The sequence below is a fragment of the Lissotriton vulgaris genome, chromosome 5 (genome assembly GCF_964263255.1).
Source record: "Lissotriton vulgaris chromosome 5, aLisVul1.2, whole genome shotgun sequence".
Classification (NCBI taxonomy): Eukaryota; Metazoa; Chordata; class Amphibia; order Caudata; family Salamandridae; genus Lissotriton; species Lissotriton vulgaris.
In genome coordinates, this window is record NC_141693.1 from 7,932,316 (window position 1) to 7,955,917 (window position 23,602).

Consider the following 23,602-nt stretch of genomic DNA (forward strand, 5'->3'; position numbering starts at 1 on the left):
ATTCTTTCGATATAACATTAAAGAGAGAAGATTGTGAAGCACTGGGAGGTGGAAGGACATTGGGTGGTAGGAAGACTTTGGATATAACATTAAAGAGAGAAGATTGTGAAGTACTGGAAGGTGGAAGGACCTCGAGTGGTAGGAAGTCTTTGGAAATAACATTAAAGAGAGAAGATTGTGAAGTACTGGAAGGTGGAAGGACCTTGAGTGGTAGGAATTCTTTCGATATAACATTAAAGAGAGAAGATTGTGAAGCACTGGGAGGTGGAAGGACCTTGAGTGGTAGGGAGTCTTTGGATATAACATTAAAGAAAGATGATTGGAAAGCACTGGGAGGTGGAAGGACCTTGAGTGGTAGGGAGTCTTTGGATATAACATTAAAGAAAGATGATTGGAAAGCACTGGAAGGTGGAAGGACATTGGGTGGTAGGAAGACTTTGGATACAACATTAACCAGAGAGGGTTGGGAAGCACTGGAAGGTGGAAGGACCTTGGGTGGTTGGAAGACTTTGTATGTAATCAAAAAGGGTGACTGTTGGGAAGTTGGACAATTGAAGGGCCTCATGCACTAAGAATACTTTGGATGTAAAATTAAAACAAGGGTTGGGAAGTACTAGAAGATGGAAGGACCTCCCTCAGTTGGTTAGAAGACTTTGGTGGAAAGATATAGAGGGCGGGCAGGAAGTGTGTAAACACTGGACCAAGTTGTGGCTTGTTAAGAGCAGACCTAGCTGTGTGCCGTTCTGTACAAGTGTTCCTATTCATCCACCCATTCACATTTAAGAAATGTGCTGGGAAGGCTAGGGGGCTTCAATGAAGACGGTAATTATATGTTTTATAACCATAGTAGTCTGACTGTGCGGGACCAGAGTCATCATTTGGTCTGCTCTCTCAGTTTATTTTTACCTATATGAGACCACAAAAATTAACATTGGGCCAAAGTCAAGGCGTGCTAGAAAATGATCTCCTGAACAGCAGTGCTTTCATCCATTAGTAAGGTAGTTGTGAACCGGGCAGTGCGCCAAAGATTGAATTGGAGAGACGTAAGACTGGCTTGTTTATGCTGCTCTATAGCTGTTTGCTTCCTACCCCACTGGATGTAACCCTGGGTCTTTTTTTTACCTTCCCAGGGAGACGATGGCGAAGTTGGACCAAGGGGGCTGCCTGGTGAGCCCGTAAGTTCTCTTCTGTTGTGCCTTCTTTTAGCTCTGAAGGCCATCTGCAAAGAGCCTGTGAATTGATCAAAATATTTCAGTCCACCATGTGGAATCAAATTGGTTACAGACTACATTAACTTTGCAAATCTGTGCTGGCCCTCAAAGAGAAGGCTTCCATGCATTGTGCCACTGGAGAATCTGTGCAGGTCACCTATGTAAAGAAATGGGGGACCAGCCTATCCTCGTGTATTAAACATTGAGGTCTCCTGCCTCTATACAGCAAATATTTTTTATACTTTGACTCACTGAAGCTCTCTGTATTTACACCTTGAATTACAACGCACTAGTGTTTTCACCTTCACTGACCGCACACTGTTATTTACACCTTGAATGACAATGCACTAGTATTTTAACCTCTGACCACACACTGTTATTTTTACCTTGAATAACCATGCACTAGTGTTTTCACTGCACAACTCTTTTTTTTCTCCTAGGGTTCCAGAGGCCTGCTTGGACCCAAAGGTCCCCCTGGTATCCCCGGATCTCCTGTGAGTGCCCAGGCTGGTGTTTTTTGTTTTCTTAATTTCACCTGTACTTTGCCAGTGACTCTCTTCCTCTGTTCTTCCACAGGGTGTTCGTGGTATGGATGGTCCCCACGGGCCCAAAGGAAACCTGGTAAGTGTTTGATATGTTCTTCTGTATGCAGTGCTGCCCACTTGACATCACACACCTTGTGCAGCACTGTCTTCTTGACATCATACGAGATCTGCAGCATTCACTCCTTCAGGTCTCTAGCCATGTGTAACACTGTCCTCTTGACATCACGCCTTGTGCAGCACTTGCTCCTTCAGGTCATCTGCAATGTATAGTGCTGTTCCTTTGACATCACACGCCACGTCCTTCAAATCATCTGCCATGTGCTGCGCTGCCCGCTTGACATCACACGCCATGTGCAGTCTGTCTCCTTCAGGTCACCTGCCATGTGCAGCGCTGCCCCTTGACATCACACACCATGTGCCTGATATCACCTGTCATGTTAGCGCTATTACCTTTATGTAATCCACCATGTGCAGTAAACTCACAACTCAAAAAAAGCGAGGGCCGAAAAAGTTTTTCAATCAAACATTGTGTTTATTTATTTAATCACTGGAATGGCCAACAAGTGTTTCGCGATATATATCATTTCTTCAAGGCCTATTACAATTTTCCAGGAAGTCACTCTATAACAAAAAGCATAAAAACAAAATCAGTTATCCATATTATTATAGATACACGTCATATACGTCTTTTACTTACATAAAATAAGAAATAAATCCTCCTGCAACAATCCATGTCTATATAAAGGAAGTACGAAAAGGATATGTTAAATAAAAGTGCAATACATCCACTAAACACAATTACAGTTTAGAAATGTCAATAGCTGTCATAAGCGTAAATCTCACAAACAACATTGACGGACAAAACCATATACACTAGGCATAGCAGAACATAACCATGAACATAGGTATCCTATTGCCCAAAGATACATTTGCGCAAATTCGCTAATTTAGAAGCATTTCATTCCTAACAATCAAAACTTCATGATGCAGGAAAGGAGTAAGTTCAGCAATAGTAAATCAAATGAATCAACTTTTCCCTCAAATCTTGAATGGCATCCAAGTGAATAGCATCTTTGTCTTAATGATCCCACTTCACAACAGTAAAAACAGATAGTAGCTTTCACTTTCAGCATTCATGTGATATCTATTGTACCCCCTTCAGAATTATCAAAAGAAATACTCCTCTATGCACCCATTCCTATCAGGAGAATGAAGTGCATTCACAAAGTACTCAAAATCTAAAAATCAATTGCGCAATACAGTGTAATATTATCCAGAAAAGTGTGATAACAATTGCTCTCTTCAAAGGTTAAAATGCGCAAAATTCCAGAGATCGCAGTGATAAAGAGATGAAAGAACTGAAAAATGTAAACTATAACACTTTAAACGCTACCATTTAGTCACCAAATATCTCTTACAGTACTAAGGGAATTTCTCCTTGCCACATACAGGTGTAACAAGGTAACCAGCACAGTGCCGCTCAGGAAAGGAATGCCGGTGTCCAACCGAGCTAAAATGGTGGCCACTTTATATATGTCAGCATCAACAAATTGGAACTTAGCACTTGTACTATAGCGTCCTACGTCTCTATGGTAGGAAAAAGGCTCAATGTTTTTCTCAAACACATCGTTACATGTTAAAAAAGATGCCATTTCAAAACATTCTTATCCCACTCAAAACAGTGTGCAGATACCACACAGTAAAACAGAGTATCAAAAATAAATACAAATAAATAATTGAATTGGAAGCAACAGTAACTGAATATGTCTGTCTTGTATATGAAAAACAAAAAATAAAGAGAAGAATAAATATCAAGAATCCCACCCTGGTAGGATGGATTCCCTCAGAATACTCCTAATTCATTATGCTACGAGATCATGGTAACAGTGTCTGTCTCAAAGTTACTAACTCCTACATGACAGCATAAGCAAGCTCTAATTCTACATAATATCAACCTAAAAAAGATATTATTAACACCAATGAAAAAAAGTTTCAGAGGAAGAAACAAAATTTCCACAAAACAGGAACGGACAAACAGAGTATCAACCCCTTAATGCCCTCCCAATCAATAGCCGTTGGCGAACCCTGGTCCCTTAAAGCCAATATACAATTAAAATACTGCTACTCTATAGTGCAGGACGCTTCTCTCACTTTCACAGTTGTATGAGTTTCCATGTACAGTGAAGATTTGAATTGTGAGGTGTGATTTAAAAAGGCCAAACTCATCGGAGAAAAACACATAATTTCTCATCTGTATTAATCCCATTATTTTCCAGTTAGCAATCTATCCCAAAACATTCACCTGCTTGCATATACAGGTAATTAGATAAATAATTAATGAAGAATTGCAATTCAAGCAGTCTCTTAAATTATACTTCTTATTGTTAACAAAATCCTCAAATGACAATGCTTTTACAAATGTAATGACCGAATTTATGAAAACCTTTTTCATGAACCAACCACTGTTTTCAAGAATCTTTACTTTTGATATTCATAGTACCACTTGGACTGGAAACATCTTTAAGGATCCCTCCCCTTTTTTAGACAATACTCGGTTTTACCTCACAAATTTAGCTTAATGCACATCCCTCTTCAATAGATGCCAATGGCTCCTAATGATCAAATAAACTCCTCTGTTCTCATTACCCTCTACTGAAGATCCTTTGTCATGTGATTGTCACTCTTCTCTCTATTAACCAAAGGTAAATGTCTCTTTGTCACATAAACTCTTTGAACAGCTCTAGCTAGAATCCCAGATGGGTCACCTTTTTCAAAATCATTGTTTCATATGTTGACTCTCTCTCTGGTAATCTTTGTCTGTACTACATAATCTTCTAGTTTTGTAACATCTGGCCAAAAATAATGTTATTAATTTTATATCTGAGATGTAGGGATGTGGCATGGAGAGTACTATTCATCGCTGTCTCTTTTCTTTACAGTCTACTACATAGTTTCCCATTTTCCACAAAAGAGTACAGTCTATAAAATCTATACGGTCCTTGCTAAATGTTAAACTCAGTTCAACCCTGACATCATAATCATTCAGTGTTGTATGAAACAGTTGAAGATTTTCAACAACACCATAATACTGTACTTTTTCAATTTCTGTAATTTCTGTCTCCCTATCCATTGTTTCTCAGATAGTCCCATAATCAAATTTGCATAGGAGAGAGCGAAACGAGAACCCATAGCAGTACCTCTAACCTGCTCACACAATCATTCCTGGTATAAGAAAAAGTTGTTATTAAGAACAATCTATGCAAATTCTCCCAGCATTTCCTTATGCCATAAATAAATAATTTGCTTGGTCTTTCAAAAAATCCTCATTGCTTCCACACGTTTCTCATCAGTTATACAAGTATTTGAGGATTTAACATCCATTGTAGCCATGCTATAAACAGTTTTCCATGTATATCATGAATTGTCTTCTGGAAATCACTAGCGTCTCTAATGAAGGAGGGCAGGTCAGAAAGTAATGGTTGGAGAAAGATATCAATATACTCAGATAAGTGTTCTGTGAGGAGACCCATCCCAGCTATTATGGGCCTGAAAGGTGGTTGTATTAATCCCTTATGTACTTTGGGCAAAAAGTAGATAATAGGCATCTGTGGTTTTGCCACATTCAGATACCTGAATTCATCATTCAAAAGGCCAGTCATTTTCATTTCACCTCATGATAGCAGTATCTCCCTCTCTCTGCACAATGATCTTTGTCTCAAACTTGTTTAAGGGTTTCTGTAAAGTAATTTTTTAAGTTTAAAGCTACATTGCCCCCTTTATCAGCTTTACATATGATGATATTCTTATCTTTCTGTAAAGCTGTTGGAGCCTCCCGCTCTTTTTTAGATAGATTCTCATAGCTTCATTTAGTATTGATTTTTTGAACATCCTCTAAAACACACTGTTGGAAAATATCAATACTGTCCCGACATGGAAGGTTAGGAACAAATACACATTTCAGTTTGCGCCCAGTTTCTTTGGTTTTCAAAACATCTATATTCAAATCAAATGCTACATCCAATACATCAGTGGTACTGTTTACATCTCAAATCATTAGCATCTAAATATCTGAAAGGTCTGTAACCGTAGTGACAGCATCATATTGCTCATAATCTTTTATACCCTATTTCGAGGGAGATATTTAAAAAAACTTTTTGAGTTTGTTGTCTCCTGAATTTATGTAAATCAATTTTAAAATCAAACAAGTTAAATTGAAATGGTGCGCAACACGTCAAACTTTATTTTTGAAGATTAAGTTCTGATTGAAGAAGTGGCCAATCTGGCAAGTTCAAAACTATGTTCACAGCATTTTCTTTTCTTCTCTCGTTTGAGGCAGAGTTCTCACACTTACTCTTCCACTTTCTAATTTCTGATTTTTCCTACCTTATCTTCTCCTAATTTGATTTCCCCTTTGGTTTCTTCTTCCCTGCAGGTGTAATTCCTTCGTACAAATCTCATTCCTTTCCAAATCTTCTAAAAAATACTACTTGTTTAAGGAAGAAGTAGAACCACTCATGTCTTCCTTTTCTACATCACATCCACCACTTCCTGATCTGGTATCTGACTGCTCTCTTCTAATTGAAGCACTCGATTTTGAATATTTCACAGAATCACATTTCCTTGCATAAGTTTACTTTCTTCCGTACCTATAATCCCTTTGGTTTCTCTGATTTCTCTATTGTTTTGTTCATCCTGATATTTATCATGAATATTATTCAGAATACTATAATTTTTCTTAGCCACATCATCCAAATTTAAGTCATCAGTTTCTTTTTTCACATCATTAATCTCAATCAATAATTTGGCCATTTGTTCCTTAGCTTGCGCTGCAAGAAATCTTGTAAATTCAAATGATGCATTCTCCAATGTATTTTCCAACTTCTCTGCAGTTTGCTTTGTAAAGTTTTTTCATTCATACAGTCCGTTCATTTATTTAATGACTGAAATGGCCAACACATGTTTCGCAATGTCTATTGCTTCTTCAGGGCCTGATACGGTTCTCCAGAAAGCCTCACTACAAAAAAGCAGCTCTTTCACAGTGAAATTAAATGCCATGTACAGCACTGCATCCTTGAGGTCACATGCCACGTGCAGCGCTGTCTCCTTGAGATCCCCTTCCATGTGCAGCACTGTCTCCTTGAGGTCACATGCCAGGTGACGCTCTATCTCTTTAAGGTCACACGCCATGTGCAGCGCTGTCTCCTTGAGGTCACATGCCAGGTGCAGCTCTGTCTCCCTGAGGTCAAATGCCATGTGCAGTGCCCCCATAGTGCCTGCAAGTGCTGCAGGAGCTCAGATGTGTGAACGTCATCCAGTAGTGTGTTTCCTCTAGAAGTGCCTGCCAGTGTGTAGATTCTCAGTGTGAATGTCCTCCAGCACTGTGAGTTTCTTCAGCAGTGCCTGTCAGGGGTGTAGCCCCTCAGTGTGAATGCCCTCCAGCAGTGCGAGTTTTCTCAGCAGTGCCTGTCAGTGCTATAGACCCTCTGTGTGAATGTCCTCCTGCACTGTGAGTTTCCTCAGCAGTGCCTGTCAGTGCTATAGAACCTCCTCAGTGGGAACGTTCCCCAGCAGCCTGAGCACTTTTGCATTGCCCGCTTTTTCCAGCACTGCCTATCAGCCCTTTGGGAGCTTAGCAGAATGAATTTCCTCCAGCAGTACCTGACAGTGCTGTAGGACTTCTGAGTGTGAGCTCCCTCCAACATTGCCTGTCAGTGCTGTTGGATCTCTGCAGTGTGAGTTTTCTCCAGCAGTGTTGTCAGTGCTGTGGGCCCTCAGCAGTGTGAACTTCCCCCTGCAGTATCTGTCAGCAGTGTGAATTCCCTTCACCAGTGCCTAGTCAGCATTATGGCTCTGTGCAGTGTGAACCTCCTCTAACAGTTTCTGTTAGTGTTGTAGGACTTCAGCAGTGTGAGCTCTCCCAGCAGTGTGAACTCCCCCAGCAGTGTGAACTCCCTTAGCAGTGTGAACTCCCCCAGCAGTGTGAACTTCCCCAGCAGTGTGAACTCCCCCAGCAGTGTGAACTCCCCCAGCAGTGTGAGCTCCCTCCAGCAGTGTGCGCTCCCCCAGCAGTGTGAACTCCCTCAGCAGTGTGAACTCCCTCAGCAGTGTGAACTCCCCCAGCAGTGTGAACTTCCTCCAGCAGTGTGAACTCCCCCAGCAGTGTGAACTCCCCCAGCAGTGTGAACTCCCCCAGCAGTGTGAACTTCCTCCAGCAGTGTGAACTCCCCCAGCAGTGTGAACTCCCCAGCAGTGTGAGCTCCCCCAACAGTGTGAGCTCCCCCAGCATTGTGAACTCCCCCCAGAAGTGTGAACTCAATCCAGCAGCGCGTGCTCCCCTAGCAGTGTCAACTTCCTTCAGCAGCTTGAGCTCCCCCAACAGTGTGAACTCCCTCCAGCAGTGTGAGCTCTCCCAGCAGTGTGAGATCCCCCAGCAGTGTGAGCTCCCCCAGCAGTGTGAGCTCCTCCAGCAGTGTGAACTCCTCCAGCAGTGTGAACTCCCTCCAGTAGTGTGAGCTCTCTCAGCAGTGTGAACTCCCCTCAGCAGTGTGAACTCCCCCAGCAGTGTGAACTCCCTCCAGTAGTGTGGACACCCACCAGCAATGTGCGCTCCCCCAGAAGTGTGAGCTCCCCCAGCTGTGTGCGCTCCCCTAGCAGGGTGAGCTCCCCCAGCAGTGTTAGCTCTCTCAGCAGTGTCAACACCCTCCAGCAGTGTGAGCTCCCCCAGCAGTGTCAACTCCCTCCAGCAGCATGCGCTCCCCCAGTAGTGTGAGCTCCCGCAGCAGTGTGAGCTCCCCGAGCAGTGTGAGCTCCCCCAGCAGTTTCCCCCCCAGCAGTGTGGACACCCTCCAGCAGTGTGAACTCCCTCCAGCAGTGTGCGCTCTCCCAGCAGTGTGAGCTCCCCCAGCAGTTTGAACTCCCTCCAGCAGTGTGCGCTCCCCCAGCAGTGTGAACTCCCTCAGCAGTGTGAACTCCCTCCAGTAGTGTGAACACCCTTCAGCAGTGTGCGCTCCCCCAGCAGTGTGAACTCCCTCCAGCAGTGTGAGCTCCCCCAGCAGTCTGAGCTCCCCCAGCAGTGTGAACTCCCTCCAGCAGTTTGAACTCCCTCCAGCAGTGTGAGCTCCCCCAGCAGTGTGCGCTCCGCAGCAGTGTGAACTCCCTCAGCAGTGTGAACTCCCTCAGCAGTGTGAACACCCTCCAGCAGTGTGAACTCCCTCAGCAGTGTGAACTCCCTCAGCAGTGTGGACTCCCTCCAGCAGTGTGAACTCCCTCAGAAGTGTGAACTCCCTCAGCAGTGTGAACTCCCTCAGCAGTGTGAACTCCCTCCAGCAGTGTGCGCTCCCCAGCAGTGTGAGCTTCCCCAGCAGCGTGCACTCCCTCAGCAGTGTGAGCCCCCCCAGCAGTGTGCGCTCCCCCAGCAGTGTGAACTCCCACCAGCAGTGTGCGCTCCCTCAGCAGTGTGAACTCCTTCCAGCAGTGTGAGCTCCCCCAGCAGTTTGAGCTCCCGCATCAGTGTGAACTCCCTCAGCAGTGTGAACTCCCTCAGCAGTGTGAACACCCTCCAGCAGTGTGAACTCCCTCCAGCAGTGTGAACTCCCTCCAGCAGTGTGAACTCCCCCAGTAGTGTGAACTCCCTCAGCAGTGTGAACTCCCTCAGCAGTGTGAACTCCCTCAGCAGTGTAAACTCCCTCAGCAGTGTGAGTTTCCTCCAGCAGTGTAAACTCCCTCAGCAGTGTGAACTCCCTCAGCAGTGTGAACCCCCTCCAGCAGTGTGATCTCCCTCCAGCAGTATGAACTCCCCTAGTAGTGTGAACTCCCTCAGCAGTGTGAACTCCCTCAGCAGTGTAAACTCCCTCAGCAGTGTGAGTTTCCTCCAGCAGTGTGTACACCCTCCAGCAGTGTGAGTTTCCCCTAGCAGTGTGAGTTTCCTCCAGCAGTGCCTGCCAGTGCTATACTACTGCAGCAGTGTGAATGCCTCTGAGCTGCACCCCTATCTTGTGAGCTCCCTCTACCAGCGCCCCTCATAGCTCTCATGACCCCCGCAGAGCGCTACATTTCAATATCTGCAATAACTGTGGGTTTGTTTTATTTTCCTAGGGTCCCCAGGGAGAGCCAGGACCACCAGGGCAACAAGGAACCCCAGGTACCCAGGTGAGTGTGAAGCAGCAGTCTGATGACAGCCATGTGAAGGGCAGGCAGAGAAGTGGAGCCATGTGAAGAGCAGGCAGAGGGGTGGGTTCATGTGAAGGGCAGGCAGAGGGGAGGAGCCATGTGAAGGGCAGGCAGAGGGGTGGAGTCATGTGAAGAGCAGGCAGAGGGGTGGGGTCATGTGAAGGGCAGGCAGAGGGGAGGAGCCATGTGAAGGGCAGGCAGAGGGGTGGAGCCATGTGAAGAGCAGGCAGAGGGGTGGGGTCATGTGAAGGGCAGGCAGAGGGGAGGAGCCATGTGAATGGCAGGCAGAGGGGAGGAGCCATGTGAAGGGCAGGCAGAGTGGTGGGGTTATCTGATGGACAGTAATAGGGGTGGAGCCATATAATGGGCAGTTCGAGAGGAAGGTCCATGTGATAGGCAGTCAAAGGGGTCGAGCAATGTGCTGAGCAATCAGTGGGGTGGAATAATGTGATGGGTAGTCAGTAGGTGGAGTTAGGTGATGGACAGTGAGAGGGGTGTATAATGTGATAGGCAGTCAAAGGGGTCGAGCAATGTGATGAGCAGTCATTGGGGTGGAATAATGTGATGGGTAGTCAGTAGGTGGAGTTAGGTGATGGACAGTGAGAGGGGGAAGTCATGTGATGGGTAGTCAGAAGGGTGGAGCCATCCGATGGGCAGTCAGGTGGGAGGAGCCATCTGATGGGCAGTCAGAAGGGTGGAGCCATCTGATGGACAGTCAGAGGAAGGAGCAATGTGATAAGTTGTCAGAAGGTGGAGTCATCTGATGGACAGCTAGAAGTGAGTAGCCATGTTATTGGCAGTCAGAGGGGAGGAGCCAAGTAATGGACTGTCAAGGGGGGCGGAGCCTTCTGATAGATAAACAGAGGAAAGGAGACATGTGATTGGCAGTCAAAATGAAGGAGCATTGTGATGGGTAGTTAGAGGGGTGGAGACGTGATGGGCAGTCAAAGGGGTGGAGACATATGATAGGCAGTCAGAGGGGTGGAGTCATGTGAGGGCTGCCAGCAATGGGAAGAGAGGCGCCATGCGAGTACAGTCAAAGGTCAGCGACTTTTTAATGGACAGAAGGGCCTCCACCTGATGCCTTCAGTGAAGAAGGGTGGTTGCTTGTAGGACCTGGCTGGCACTGTGGATATTTAGACAGGTTTTCTTAGATCCACACATGTCCCAGGCACACCATCTTAATCTGGCTTTCCCTTGTGTGCCTGTGTCTGTCTGTGTCAGGGGCCTCTCTTGACAGCCCCTCTCTCGCTCTGTGGATGCCCCTTCTCCCAGCCTCTCCACCCTTACTATGCCTCAGCCAGTCTCTTTTTGTGTTGCAGGGTTTATCTGGTCCTCAGGGTGCAATGGGCCCCCCAGGAGAGAAGGTGAGTATCAGATTCTACTGCAGTGAAGGGATGCCATGTGCCACTGCCACACCCAGAGGCAAGGCTAACCACTCTTTGCTTTCCCTCCACAGGGCCCCCATGGGAAACCTGGACTCCCGGGCATGCCCGGAGCGGATGGACCTCCTGTGAGTAAAGACTTCATGCAGAGAACCTTGAGCCCTCACAGAGTCCTGTGAGCCTGTGCCTTCACTTGCCCCCAGGGATCTCACATGCCCCCAGTGACATCACATGCCCCCAGTGACATCACATGCCTCCAGTGACATCACATGTCCCCTGCGACATCACATGCCCCCAGCGACATCACATGCCCCCAGCGACATCACATGCCCTCAGCGACATCACATGCCCCCAGTGACATCACATGCCCCCCAGTGACATCACATGCCCCATGCGACATCACATGCCCCCTGCGACATCACATGCCCCCTGCGACATCACATGCCCCCAGCGACATCACATGTCCCCTGCGACATTACATGTCCCCTGCCCCATCGCTTACCCCCAGTGACATCACATGCCCCCAGTGACATCACCTGCCCCAGTGCTCTCCTGCCCCCTGTACCCCATTCACCTTCACGTGTGCCAGTGAGCCTGTGCCTTCACCTGCCCCCAGGGATCTCACATGCCCCCAGTGACATTACATGCCCACAAAGACATCACATGCCCCCTGCGACATCACATGCCCCCTGCAACATCACATGCCCCAGCGACATCACATGCCCCCAGTGACATCACATGCCCCCAGTGACATCACATGCCCCCAGTGACATCACATGCCCCCAGCGACATCACATGTCCCCTGCGACATCACCTGCCCCGAGTGACATCACCTGCCCCCAGTGCTCTTCTGCCCCTGTACCCCATTCACCTTCACGTGCTCCTGTGAGCCCTGTGCTTTCACCTGCCACCAGGAATCTCACCTGCCCCCAGTTCTCTTCTGCCCCCTGTACCTTCATGTGCTCCTGTGAACCCTGTGCCTTCACCTGGCCCCAGCAACATCACCTCCCCCAGTCCCCTTAGCTCCTCCTGTGTCTACACCTGTCCCCTTACCTGCCCTCGATGACCCTTGTGATTTCATATGACCCCAGTGACATCACCTGCCTGAGTCCCTCTAGCTCCTCCTTTGTTTACACCTGTCTCGTCCCTGCCCTCGATTACCCTTTTGATTTCATATGAACCCAGTGACATCACCTGCCCGAGTCCCCCCAGCGCCTCCTGTGTTTACACCTGTCCCCTCACCTGCCCTCAATGACCCTTGTGATTTCATATGACCCCAGTGACATCACCTGCCCGAGTCCCTCTAGCTCCTCCTTTGTTTACACGTGTCTCGTCCCTGCCCTCGATGACCCTTGTGATTTCATATGACCCCAGTGACATCACCTACCCCAGTCCCCCTAGCGCCTCCTGTGTTTACACCTGTCCCCTTACCTGCCCTCGATGACCCTTGTGATTTCATATGACGCCAGTGACATCACCTCCCCCAATCCCCCTAGCTCCTCCTGTGTTTACACCTGTCCCCTTACCTGCCCTTGATGACCCTTGTGATTTCATATGACCCCAGTGACATCACCTGCCCGAGTCCCTCTAGCTCCTCCTTTGTTTACACGTGTCTCGTCCCTGCCCTCGATGACCCTTTTGATTTTATATGAACCCAGTGACATCACCTGCCCGAGTCCCCCTAGCGCCTCCTTTGTTTACACCTGTCCCCTTACCTGCCCTCGATGACCCTTGTGATTTCATATGACCCCACTGACATCACCTGCCCGAGTCCCTCTAGCGCCTCCTGTGTTTACACCTGTCCCCTTACCTGCCCTCGATGACCCTTATGATTTCATATGAACCCAGTGACATCACCTGCCCAAGTCCCTCTAGCGCCTCCTGTGTTTACACCTGTCCCCTTACCTTCCCTCGATGACCCTTGTGATTTCATATGACCCCAGTGACATCACCTGCCGAGTCCCTCTAGTTCCTCCTGTGTTTACACCTGTCCCCTTACCTGCCCTCGATGACCCGTGTGATTTCATATGACCCCAGTGACATCACCTGCCCGAGTCCCTCTAGCTCCTCCTGTGCTTACACCTGTCCCCTTACCTGCCCTCGATGACCCTTGTGATTTCATATGACGCCAGTGACATCACCTGCCCGAGTCCCTCTAGCTCCTCATGTGTTTACACATGTCCCCTTACCTGCATTCGATGACCCTTATGATTTCATATGACCCCAGTGACATCACCTGCCCTCGTCCCTCTAGCGCCTCCTGTGTTTACACCTGTCCCCTTACCTGCCCTCGATGACCCTTGTGATTTCATATGAACCCAGTGACATCACCTGCCCGGGTCCCTCTAGCTCCTCCTGTGTTTACACCTGTCCCCTTATCTGCCCTCGATGACCCTTGTGATTTCATATGACCCCAGTGACATCACCTGCCCGAGTCCCTCTAGCTCCTCCTTTGTTTACACTTGTCTCGTCCCTGCCCTCGATAACCCTTTTGATTTCATATGAACCCAGTGACATCACCTGCCCGAGTCCCCCTAGCGCCTCCTGTGTTTACACCTGTCCCCTTACCTGCCCTCGATGACCCTTGTGATTTCATATGACCCCAGTGACATCACCTGCCCGAGTCCCTCCAGCGCCTCCTGTGTTTACACCTGTCCCCTTACCTGCCCTCGATGACCCTTGTGATTTCATGTGACCCCAGTGACATCACCTGCCCGAGTCCCTCTAGCGCCTCCTGTGTTTACACCTGTCCCCTTACCTGCCCTCGATGACCCTTGTGATTTCATATGACCCCAGTGACATCACCTGCCCGAGTCCCTCTAGCTCCTCCTGTGTATACACCTGTCCCCTTACCTGCCCTCGATGACCCTTGTGATTTCATATGACGCCAGTGACATCACCTGCCCAAGTCCCTCTAGCTCCTCCTGTGTTTACACCTGTCCCCTTACCTGCCCTCGATGACCCTTGTGATTTCATATGACCCCAGTGACATCACCTACCCCAGTCCCCCTAGCGCCTCCTGTGTTTACACCTGTCCCCTTACCTGCCCTCGATGACCCTTATGATTTCATATGACCCCAGTGACATCACCTACCCGAGTCCCTCTAGCGCCTCCTGTGTTTACACCTGTCCCCTTACCTTCCCTCGATGACCCTTGTGATTTCATATGACACCAGTGACATCACCTCCCCCAGTCCCCCTAGCTCCTTCTGTGTTTACACCTGTCCCCTTACCTGCCCTCAATGACCCTTGTGATTTCATATGACCCCAGTGACATCACCTGCCCGAGTCCCTCTAGCTCCTCCTTTGTTTACACGTGTCTCGTCCATGCCCTCGATGACCCTTTTGATTTTATATGAACCCAGTGACATCACCTGCCTGAGTCCCCCTAGCCCTTTCTGTGTTTACACCTGTCCACTTACCTGCCCTCGACGACCCTTGTGATTTCATATGACCCCAATGACATCACCTGCCTGAGTCCCTCTAGCGCCTCCTGTGTTTACACCTGTCCCCTTACCTGCCCTCGATGACCCTTGTGATTTCACATGACCCCAGTGACATCACCTGCCGAGTCCCTCTAGCTCCTCCTGTGTTTACACCTGTCCCCTTACCTGCCCTCGATGACCCTTATGATTTCATATGAACCCAGTGACATCACCTGCCCGAGTCCCTCTAGCGCCTCCTGTGTTTACACCTGTCCCCTTACCTGCCCTCGATGACCCTTGTGATTTCATATGACCCCAGTGACATCACCTGCCGAGTCCCTCTAGCTCCTCCTGTGTTTACACCTGTCCCCTTACCTGCCCTCGATGACCCGTGTGATTTCATATGACCCCAGTGACATCACCTGCCCGAGTCCCTCTTCCTCCTCCTGTGTTTACACCTGTCCCCTTACCTGCCCTCGATGACCCTTATGATTTCATATGACCCCAGTGACATCACCTGCCCGAGTCCCTCTAGCTCTTCCTGTGTTTACACCTGTCCCCTTACCTGCCCTCGCTGATTCCTGTGCCACTGCGCCTTCACCTGCCTCGCGAGTCTCACTTCTCATCCTATGCAGGACGGCGCCAACTAATTTCTCAGTTCTTTCTTTTCTGCCACATATGTCCTAATCTTCATCCCAAACAGCTTCCCCAATCCATCCCCTTCTCTGGATACCCCACTGCCCCCTCCTTCTCTACTAACTCCCCTGCTGCCTCCTCAGCTGACCCCAATGTCCCTCCTTTTCCTCTGACCCCCTCTCTGCCTCCTCCTCAGCTGACCTCACTGTCCCTCCTTGTCTGCTGACCCCCTCACTGTCCCTCCTTGTCTGCTGACCCCCTCACTGTCCCTCCTTCTCTGCTGACCCCCTCTCTGCCTCCTTCTCTGCTGACCCCCTCTCTGCCGCCCCCCTCTCTGCCTCCTTCTCTGCTGACCCCCTCTCTGCCGACCCCCTCTCTGCCCCCCCCCTCTCTGCCCCCTTCTCTGCTGGCCCTCTTTGTGTCCTCTTCTCTGCTGACCCCCGTCCTACACATGCTCCTTCTGAAGCGGCCTCTCCTATGTGTGACTGTAAAGATAAGTAGGTTGTGCTATAAATCACTTGTGGGTTCCTCACACTGTCATCTACGCTCCGCCTGTAGCCCCCACGACCTCTTGAAGTGGCCAGCATGCGGCACGTGGCATGTGCCACCTAAAGCACTAAGCAGCTAATATAAGTGATGTGGGACTGGGACTCTGAGGTTGAATTGGTGTCATACCACCCCGCAGGACTTGCTAGGGTCCAGAGTGCTTTTGCGTACTCTCCCAGGTTGGTACAGCCGAGCATGAGGCCTTCTTCTGCATGTAATGTAATGTAGTTATTTATAAAGCACTGACTGCCACTCCAAAAGGAGCCCCCTGGCGCTGGTTAGAGGTGAGAGGTGGTTCTCAGGGCAACTAGATGAGGGACAGACATCATTTGTCTGCAGAGCTGAATATCCATGTTTTCAACAATTTCCTGAATTGAGTTCCTTCTTTTTGCAGTCTCGGATGGATAGGCAACTTGTTCCATGCCTTAGTTCCCAGAACGATTTACAAAAGGGGGTGGTGATGAACAGAGTGTCTGAATTGAGCAGACCACTCTTACCCAGTCCAAAGATCAGGGCTTGATCCATCACCGTTATTTATCTCACTGCCCCATCCCAGCTCAGAATCTGGCTATATGCAAATCAGTCTGTCCCTGGCCCAGTGCATCATGGGAACAGGGCAGACTAAACTACCAAGCCAATTCTTTACCAGAAAGGAGACAAGCTACCGGGGACCGGTTTCTGGCATTTCAGCCTCTTCGGCCCGGCTTGCTTGAATCCTGATGGAGCAGTGAGAAAGGGACTCATGTCTGAGTATACCCTGCCACACCTATAGTGGCCAAAATCGATTTACAAAAGGGGGTGGTGATGAACAGAGTGTCTGAATTGAGCAGACCACTCTTACCCAGTCCAAAGATCAGGGCTTGATCCATCACCGTTATTTATCTCACTGCCCCATCCCAGCTCAGAATCTGGCTATATGCAAATCAGTCTGTCCCTGGCCCAGTGCATCATGGGAACAGGGCAGACTAAACTACCAAGCCAATTCTTTACCAGAAAGGAGACAAGCTACCGGGGACCGGTTTCTGGCATTTCAGCCTCTTCGGCCCGGCTTGCTTGAATCCTGATGGAGCAGTGAGAAAGGGACTCATGTCTGAGTATACCCTGCCACACCTATAGTGGCCAAAATCGATTTACAAAAGGGGGTGGTGATGAACAGAGTGTCTGAATTGAGCAGACCACTCTTACCCAGTCCAAAGATCAGGGCTTGATCCATCACCGTTATTTATCTCACTGCCCCATCCCAGCTCAGAATCTGGCTATATGCAAATCAGTCTGTCCCTGGCCCAGTGCATCATGGGAACAGGGCAGACTAAACTACCAAGCCAATTCTTTACCAGAAAGGAGACAAGCTACCGGGGACCGGTTTCTGGCATTTCAGCCTCTTCTGTTTCCTTCCCAGTGTAAGAATTGGCTTTTGTAGTTTGGTTTGCCCTGTTCCCATCATGCACTGGGACAGGAACAGACTAATTTGCATACAGTCAGGTTCTGAAACTGGGATGGTGCAGTGAGCTAAAAAACGGTGTTGGATCTAGCCCTGATCTATTGACAGGGTGAGAGCTTTCTGCTTTATTCAGAGACTCTGTCCCTCACCACCCCTTGTTGTAATTATTTTTGTCCACCCTAAGCGTGGAAGGGTATTCTCAGATGTGAGACCCTTGCTCATTGCACCATCAGGATTCAAGCAAACCGGGCCGAAGACGGCTGTAATGCCAGAAACCGGTCCCCGGGAGCTTGTTTCCTTCCCAGTGTAAGAATTGGCTTTTGTAGTTTGGTTTGCCCTGTTCCCATCATGCACTGGGACAGGAACAGACTAATTTGCATACAGTCAGGTTCTGAAACTGGGATGGTGCAGTGAGCTAAAAAACGGTGTTGGATCTAGCCCTGATCTATTGACAGGGTGAGAGCTTTCTGCTTTATTCAGAGACTCTGTCCCTCACCACCCCTTGTTGTAATTATTTTTGTCCACCCTAAGCGTGGAAGGGTATTCTCAGATGTGAGACCCTTGCTCATTGCACCATCAGGATTCAAGCAAACCGGGCCGAAGACGGCTGTAATGCCAGAAACCGGTCCCCGGGAGCTTGTTTCCTTCCCAGTGTAAGAATTGGCTTTTGTAGTTTGGTTTGCCCTGTTCCCATCATGCACTGGGACAGGAACAGACTAATTTGCATACAGTCAGGTTCTGAAACTGGGATGGTGCAGTGAGCTAAAAAACGGTGTTGGATCTAGCCCTGATCTATTGACAGGGTGAGAGCTTTCTGCTTTATTCAGAGACTCTGTCCCTCACCACCCCTTGTTGTAATTATTTTTGTCCACCCTAAGCGTGGAAGGGTATTCTCAGATGTGAGACCCTTGCTCATTGCACCATCAGGATTCAAGCAAACCGGGCCGAAGACGGCTGTAATGCCAGAAACCGGTCCCCGGGAGCTTGTTTCCTTCCCAGTGTAAGAATTGGCTTTTGTAGTTTGGTTTGCCCTGTTCCCATCATGCACTGGGACAGGAACAGACTAATTTGCATACAGTCAGGTTCTGAAACTGGGATGGTGCAGTGAGCTAAAAAACGGTGTTGGATCTAGCCCTGATCTATTGACAGGGTGAGAGCTTTCTGCTTTATTCAGAGACTCTGTCCCTCACCACCCCTTGTTGTAATTATTTTTGTCCACCCTAAGCGTGGAAGGGTATTCTCAGATGTGAGACCCTTGCTCATTGCACCATCAGGATTCAAGCAAACCGGGCCGAAGACGGCTGTAATGCCAGAAACCGGTCCCCGGGAGCTTGTTTCCTTCCCAGTGTAAGAATTGGCTTTTGTAGTTTGGTTTGCCCTGTTCCCATCATGCACTGGGACAGGAACAGACTAATTTGCATACAGTCAGGTTCTGAAACTGGGATGGTGCAGTGAGCTAAAAAACGGTGTTGGATCTAGCCCTGATCTATTGACAGGGTGAGAGCTTTCTGCTTTATTCAGAGACTCTGTCCCTCACCACCCCTTGTTGTAATTATTTTTGTCCACCCTAAGCGTGGAAGGGTATTCTCAGATGTGAGACCCTTGCTCATTGCACCATCAGGATTCAAGCAAACCGGGCCGAAGACGGCTGTAATGCCAGAAACCGGTCCCCGGGAGCTTGTTTCCTTCCCAGTGTAAGAATTGGCTTTTGTAGTTTGGTTTGCCCTGTTCCCATCATGCACTGGGACAGGAACAGACTAATTTGCATACAGTCAGGTTCTGAAACTGGGATGGTGCAGTGAGCTAAAAAACGGTGTTGGATCTAGCCCTGATCTATTGACAGGGTGAGAGCTTTCTGCTTTATTCAGAGACTCTGTCCCTCACCACCCCTTGTTGTAATTATTTTTGTCCACCCTAAGCGTGGAAGGGTATTCTCAGATGTGAGACCCTTGCTCATTGCACCATCAGGATTCAAGCAAACCGGGCCGAAGACGGCTGTAATGCCAGAAACCGGTCCCCGGGAGCTTGTTTCCTTCCCAGTGTAAGAATTGGCTTTTGTAGTTTGGTTTGCCCTGTTCCCATCATGCACTGGGACAGGAACAGACTAATTTGCATACAGTCAGGTTCTGAAACTGGGATGGTGCAGTGAGCTAAAAAACGGTGTTGGATCTAGCCCTGATCTATTGACAGGGTGAGAGCTTTCTGCTTTATTCAGAGACTCTGTCCCTCACCACCCCTTGTTGTAATTATTTTTGTCCACCCTAAGCGTGGAAGGGTATTCTCAGATGTGAGACCCTTGCTCATTGCACCATCAGGATTCAAGCAAACCGGGCCGAAGACGGCTGTAATGCCAGAAACCGGTCCCCGGGAGCTTGTTTCCTTCCCAGTGTAAGAATTGGCTTTTGTAGTTTGGTTTGCCCTGTTCCCATCATGCACTGGGACAGGAACAGACTAATTTGCATACAGTCAGGTTCTGAAACTGGGATGGTGCAGTGAGCTAAAAAACGGTGTTGGATCTAGCCCTGATCTATTGACAGGGTGAGAGCTTTCTGCTTTATTCAGAGACTCTGTCCCTCACCACCCCTTGTTGTAATTATTTTTGTCCACCCTAAGCGTGGAAGGGTATTCTCAGATGTGAGACCCTTGCTCATTGCACCATCAGGATTCAAGCAAACCGGGCCGAAGACGGCTGTAATGCCAGAAACCGGTCCCCGGGAGCTTGTTTCCTTCCCAGTGTAAGAATTGGCTTTTGTAGTTTGGTTTGCCCTGTTCCCATCATGCACTGGGACAGGAACAGACTAATTTGCATACAGTCAGGTTCTGAAACTGGGATGGTGCAGTGAGCTAAAAAACGGTGTTGGATCTAGCCCTGATCTATTGACAGGGTGAGAGCTTTCTGCTTTATTCAGAGACTCTGTCCCTCACCACCCCTTGTTGTAATTATTTTTGTCCACCCTAAGCGTGGAAGGGTATTCTCAGATGTGAGACCCTTGCTCATTGCACCATCAGGATTCAAGCAAACCGGGCCGAAGACGGCTGTAATGCCAGAAACCGGTCCCCGGGAGCTTGTTTCCTTCCCAGTGTAAGAATTGGCTTTTGTAGTTTGGTTTGCCCTGTTCCCATCATGCACTGGGACAGGAACAGACTAATTTGCATACAGTCAGGTTCTGAAACTGGGATGGTGCAGTGAGCTAAAAAACGGTGTTGGATCTAGCCCTGATCTATTGACAGGGTGAGAGCTTTCTGCTTTATTCAGAGACTCTGTCCCTCACCACCCCTTGTTGTAATTAGTTCCCAGAACGGCCACTGTCTTTCCTCCTTTAGTTTTATATCTAAAGGTAGGAGTCATAAGGAAGTTGGCTGATGAGGACCTGAAGGTTCTTGATGTAATCTAGGGAGTGAATCTCTCCAAGAGGTATTTCTGTCCAAGTTTGCCCAAGGCTCTAAAAGTAATTAAGAGGGTTTCGAACAGTATTCTTTTGTGGAGTGGGAGCCAATGAAGGGTATTCAAAGCTGTCCATGCCGAGGACCTACGAGGCAGCTTTAGTACTAATCGTGCTGCTGCGCGTTGAACCACTTGGACTCTTTTCAAGGTTGATTTTTTTGCTCCTGCCAGGAGACTGTTGCAATAATCCAAACGCGAAAGGACTAAGGCCACTGCCACTGATTTCCTGGCGGAGAGGGATATCAAATCAAAGATTTTTTTCAAAGATTTAACGAGGCTGAAGCAGGTCCCTTCTACTGCCCTTACATGTGGATGAAAAGATAGAGCCGTATCAAAATGAACTCCTAAGTTTTTAGCTAAGTTTTTAGCTATCTTCACCGTGTCAGGTGGGGGAGTCGTGCCCTCTGGCCACCACTCATGTGGCCAGAAAGGGACATCTTTTCCTACTGGAAGAATCTCTGTTTTGACAGTATTTCATCTGAGGTGATGATCCTTCATTCACTGGATGACCTCGCCCTTAGCACAAGATGGCTACCAGTGGAATCTCAAAGAGAGGGCACTTAGTGAAGGTGACAGGCTGCGAAAACCACTTTCTGAGGGCAGAAGACCATGCTTTCTGCACCCCAATGGAGGGATCTCACGAAGGAAGAGGGTCTTCAGATGCATGTCCCTAGCTGGGCCAAGGGTGGTCTTGCATACTCATACACTGCACACTGTTGCCTGACCATGGCGCAAGATGGCCGACTGTGGACTTATCCCTTGAAGGACACTAGGTCAAGATGGCAGTCTGCACCAGAAACCTAAGAGGGCAGAAGCCACTTTGCCTTCATGCTCATGAAGGGACCACCCCAAGGAAGAGGGTATTGCGGTGAAAGTTGGTAGGAAGCTTCACCCCACCCCCAGCCTACCTCCTACTCTTTTTTTTTATACCATGGACTCTCGCTGTGGGGAAGATGGTTCCTTCTTAGGTAGAGTCTGTTTTGCTTTTCACCAGGTTAGGATAGCGGGCAGTGTGGTCCGTGACTGATGAGTAGATGGTCTGGGTTGGTCAGTCACGGTGCGGGTCTAGACAACTCAGCCGGGGGCCAGCGGGGCCCAGCGCATGGCCGAGCTCAGAAGGAGCGGGGGCCATAGGGTAAAGGTTATAAGGCGTGTGAGTGGTCTGGTAGGGAAGGATCATCGATAAGGCGCACATGGGGGTGTCTCATACCATGAATGAGAATGTTTAAAGGGAGGGGGGCTTTTTAGGTTTGCAAATTGTATGAGTGAGGCAGGGGTTTGTATGCATCGGGGTATAATTTATTGCAGCTGTGCTACCACTCACCTCTCTCACACCAATGCAGCACTTCCCTCACCCTCACTTTACCTTCCTACAGAACTTTTAGACCAGCGATCTCTAACTTTCAACATTTCTCTCCCACTCCAGGGCCACCCCGGTAAGGAAGGACCTTCTGGAGGCAAAGGAAATCAGGTAGGTTTGGTGGTGTCCCTGGGTCATTGGGGGTCCTCCTGCACTCCATCCACCCCTCTTCTCCCTATCCAGGGTGGACAACAACCACTGACCAAACTGTCTCCTCTTTTTGTTTCCTAGGGCCCACTGGGTCCCCAGGGCCCCATCGGCTACCCGGGGCCACGAGGCGTGAAAGTAAGTCAAGAAATAGATCCTTGGGGGAGGGTTGAATAGAAGTTGGGGTGTCTCTGCTCACCCTTGAGGATAGTTGAGTAGAGATGCTTTTTGAATATCACAACCTTCACCATATCCCTGTTTCGCCTTCTCCGATCTTTTTCAGGGAGCAGAAGGAATCCGGGGGCTTAAAGGGCACAAAGGCGAGAAGGTGAGTACCCCAGGTACCCCCACACATGTGGGGAGCTTGTTTGTATTTTATATTTTAAATTTAGAGTCTATTCTCCTGGGGCTCAATCGGCCAAACCCAAGGGAGAGCCGCTTCATAATAACACCTAATGGTTGAGGCTTCCAGTTTTCAGTTTTTACAGATAAATACAGACAGAAAACAATCTATTTCCGGTCTGTATTTATTTTTAAAAGCGAAAAAATACAGAAAATTGTGCTTATTGTGACTGACCCTCCTTGTTGTCCTTCATGAATTCCAGACCAACTGCTGAGCTGAATGGGGCATTATCAGTGTCTGGACTACACCACACCATGAGGATTTAAAACCAGGATCAGAGTCCCTTAAATACAGCACATGATAATATATATTTGTATATAAAGCTAATATTTCCCTATTAGTAGTGTTTTGTTATATTTAACTTCTTAATTTGCTAAAAGGCGCCAGGCATCAAAGTTTGAGTGCATGTATATCAAGTAAACGAATGTGAAAATATACCATTGAATGAATCAGTTTATTCTCAAAACATAAAATAAATATTGATAAATACCAATAAAATGGCCCACAAATAAATATGGATAAATTGAGACAAATGTTAGAAAAATAAATACCATAAACCGGGATCCATACATGTGATACAGAAAATTGTGATTCAACACCTCAAAAACACCACATCCCTCACACTATGAGATGCAGGACAGGGGACATTCCTAGAGTAACACCACGGGGTGGAGGGACCGGGGCGTTATCAGTGTCTGCACTACACCCTCACGCCATGACATGCAGCACCCGGGGCATATCCAGAGCACAAGAACAAGCACCCCATACAGCACAGCCCCTCAATACCATGGGGTGCAGGGAACGGGGCGTTATCAGTGTCTGCACTACACCCTCACGCCATGACATGCAGGACCGGGGCATATCCAGAGCACAAGAACAAGCACCCCAT

At 48.3% G+C, this 23,602-nt stretch overlaps 1 protein-coding gene across 1 annotated transcript in view; it reads left to right on the forward strand.

Moving 5' to 3' along the window:
* COL11A2 (collagen type XI alpha 2 chain) overlaps positions 1-23,602 on the forward strand; it is a 375,761-nt gene that overhangs the window by 187,037 nt on the left and 165,122 nt on the right. The window contains exons 20-28 of the mRNA XM_086920653.1: positions 1,131-1,175; positions 1,652-1,705; positions 1,788-1,832; positions 9,851-9,904; positions 11,248-11,292; positions 11,385-11,438; positions 22,230-22,274; positions 22,395-22,448; positions 22,594-22,638. Coding sequence (XP_086776779.1) covers positions 1,131-1,175; positions 1,652-1,705; positions 1,788-1,832; positions 9,851-9,904; positions 11,248-11,292; positions 11,385-11,438; positions 22,230-22,274; positions 22,395-22,448; positions 22,594-22,638 — 441 coding nt within the window. The remainder of the gene's footprint in view (positions 1-1,130; positions 1,176-1,651; positions 1,706-1,787; positions 1,833-9,850; positions 9,905-11,247; positions 11,293-11,384; positions 11,439-22,229; positions 22,275-22,394; positions 22,449-22,593; positions 22,639-23,602) is intronic.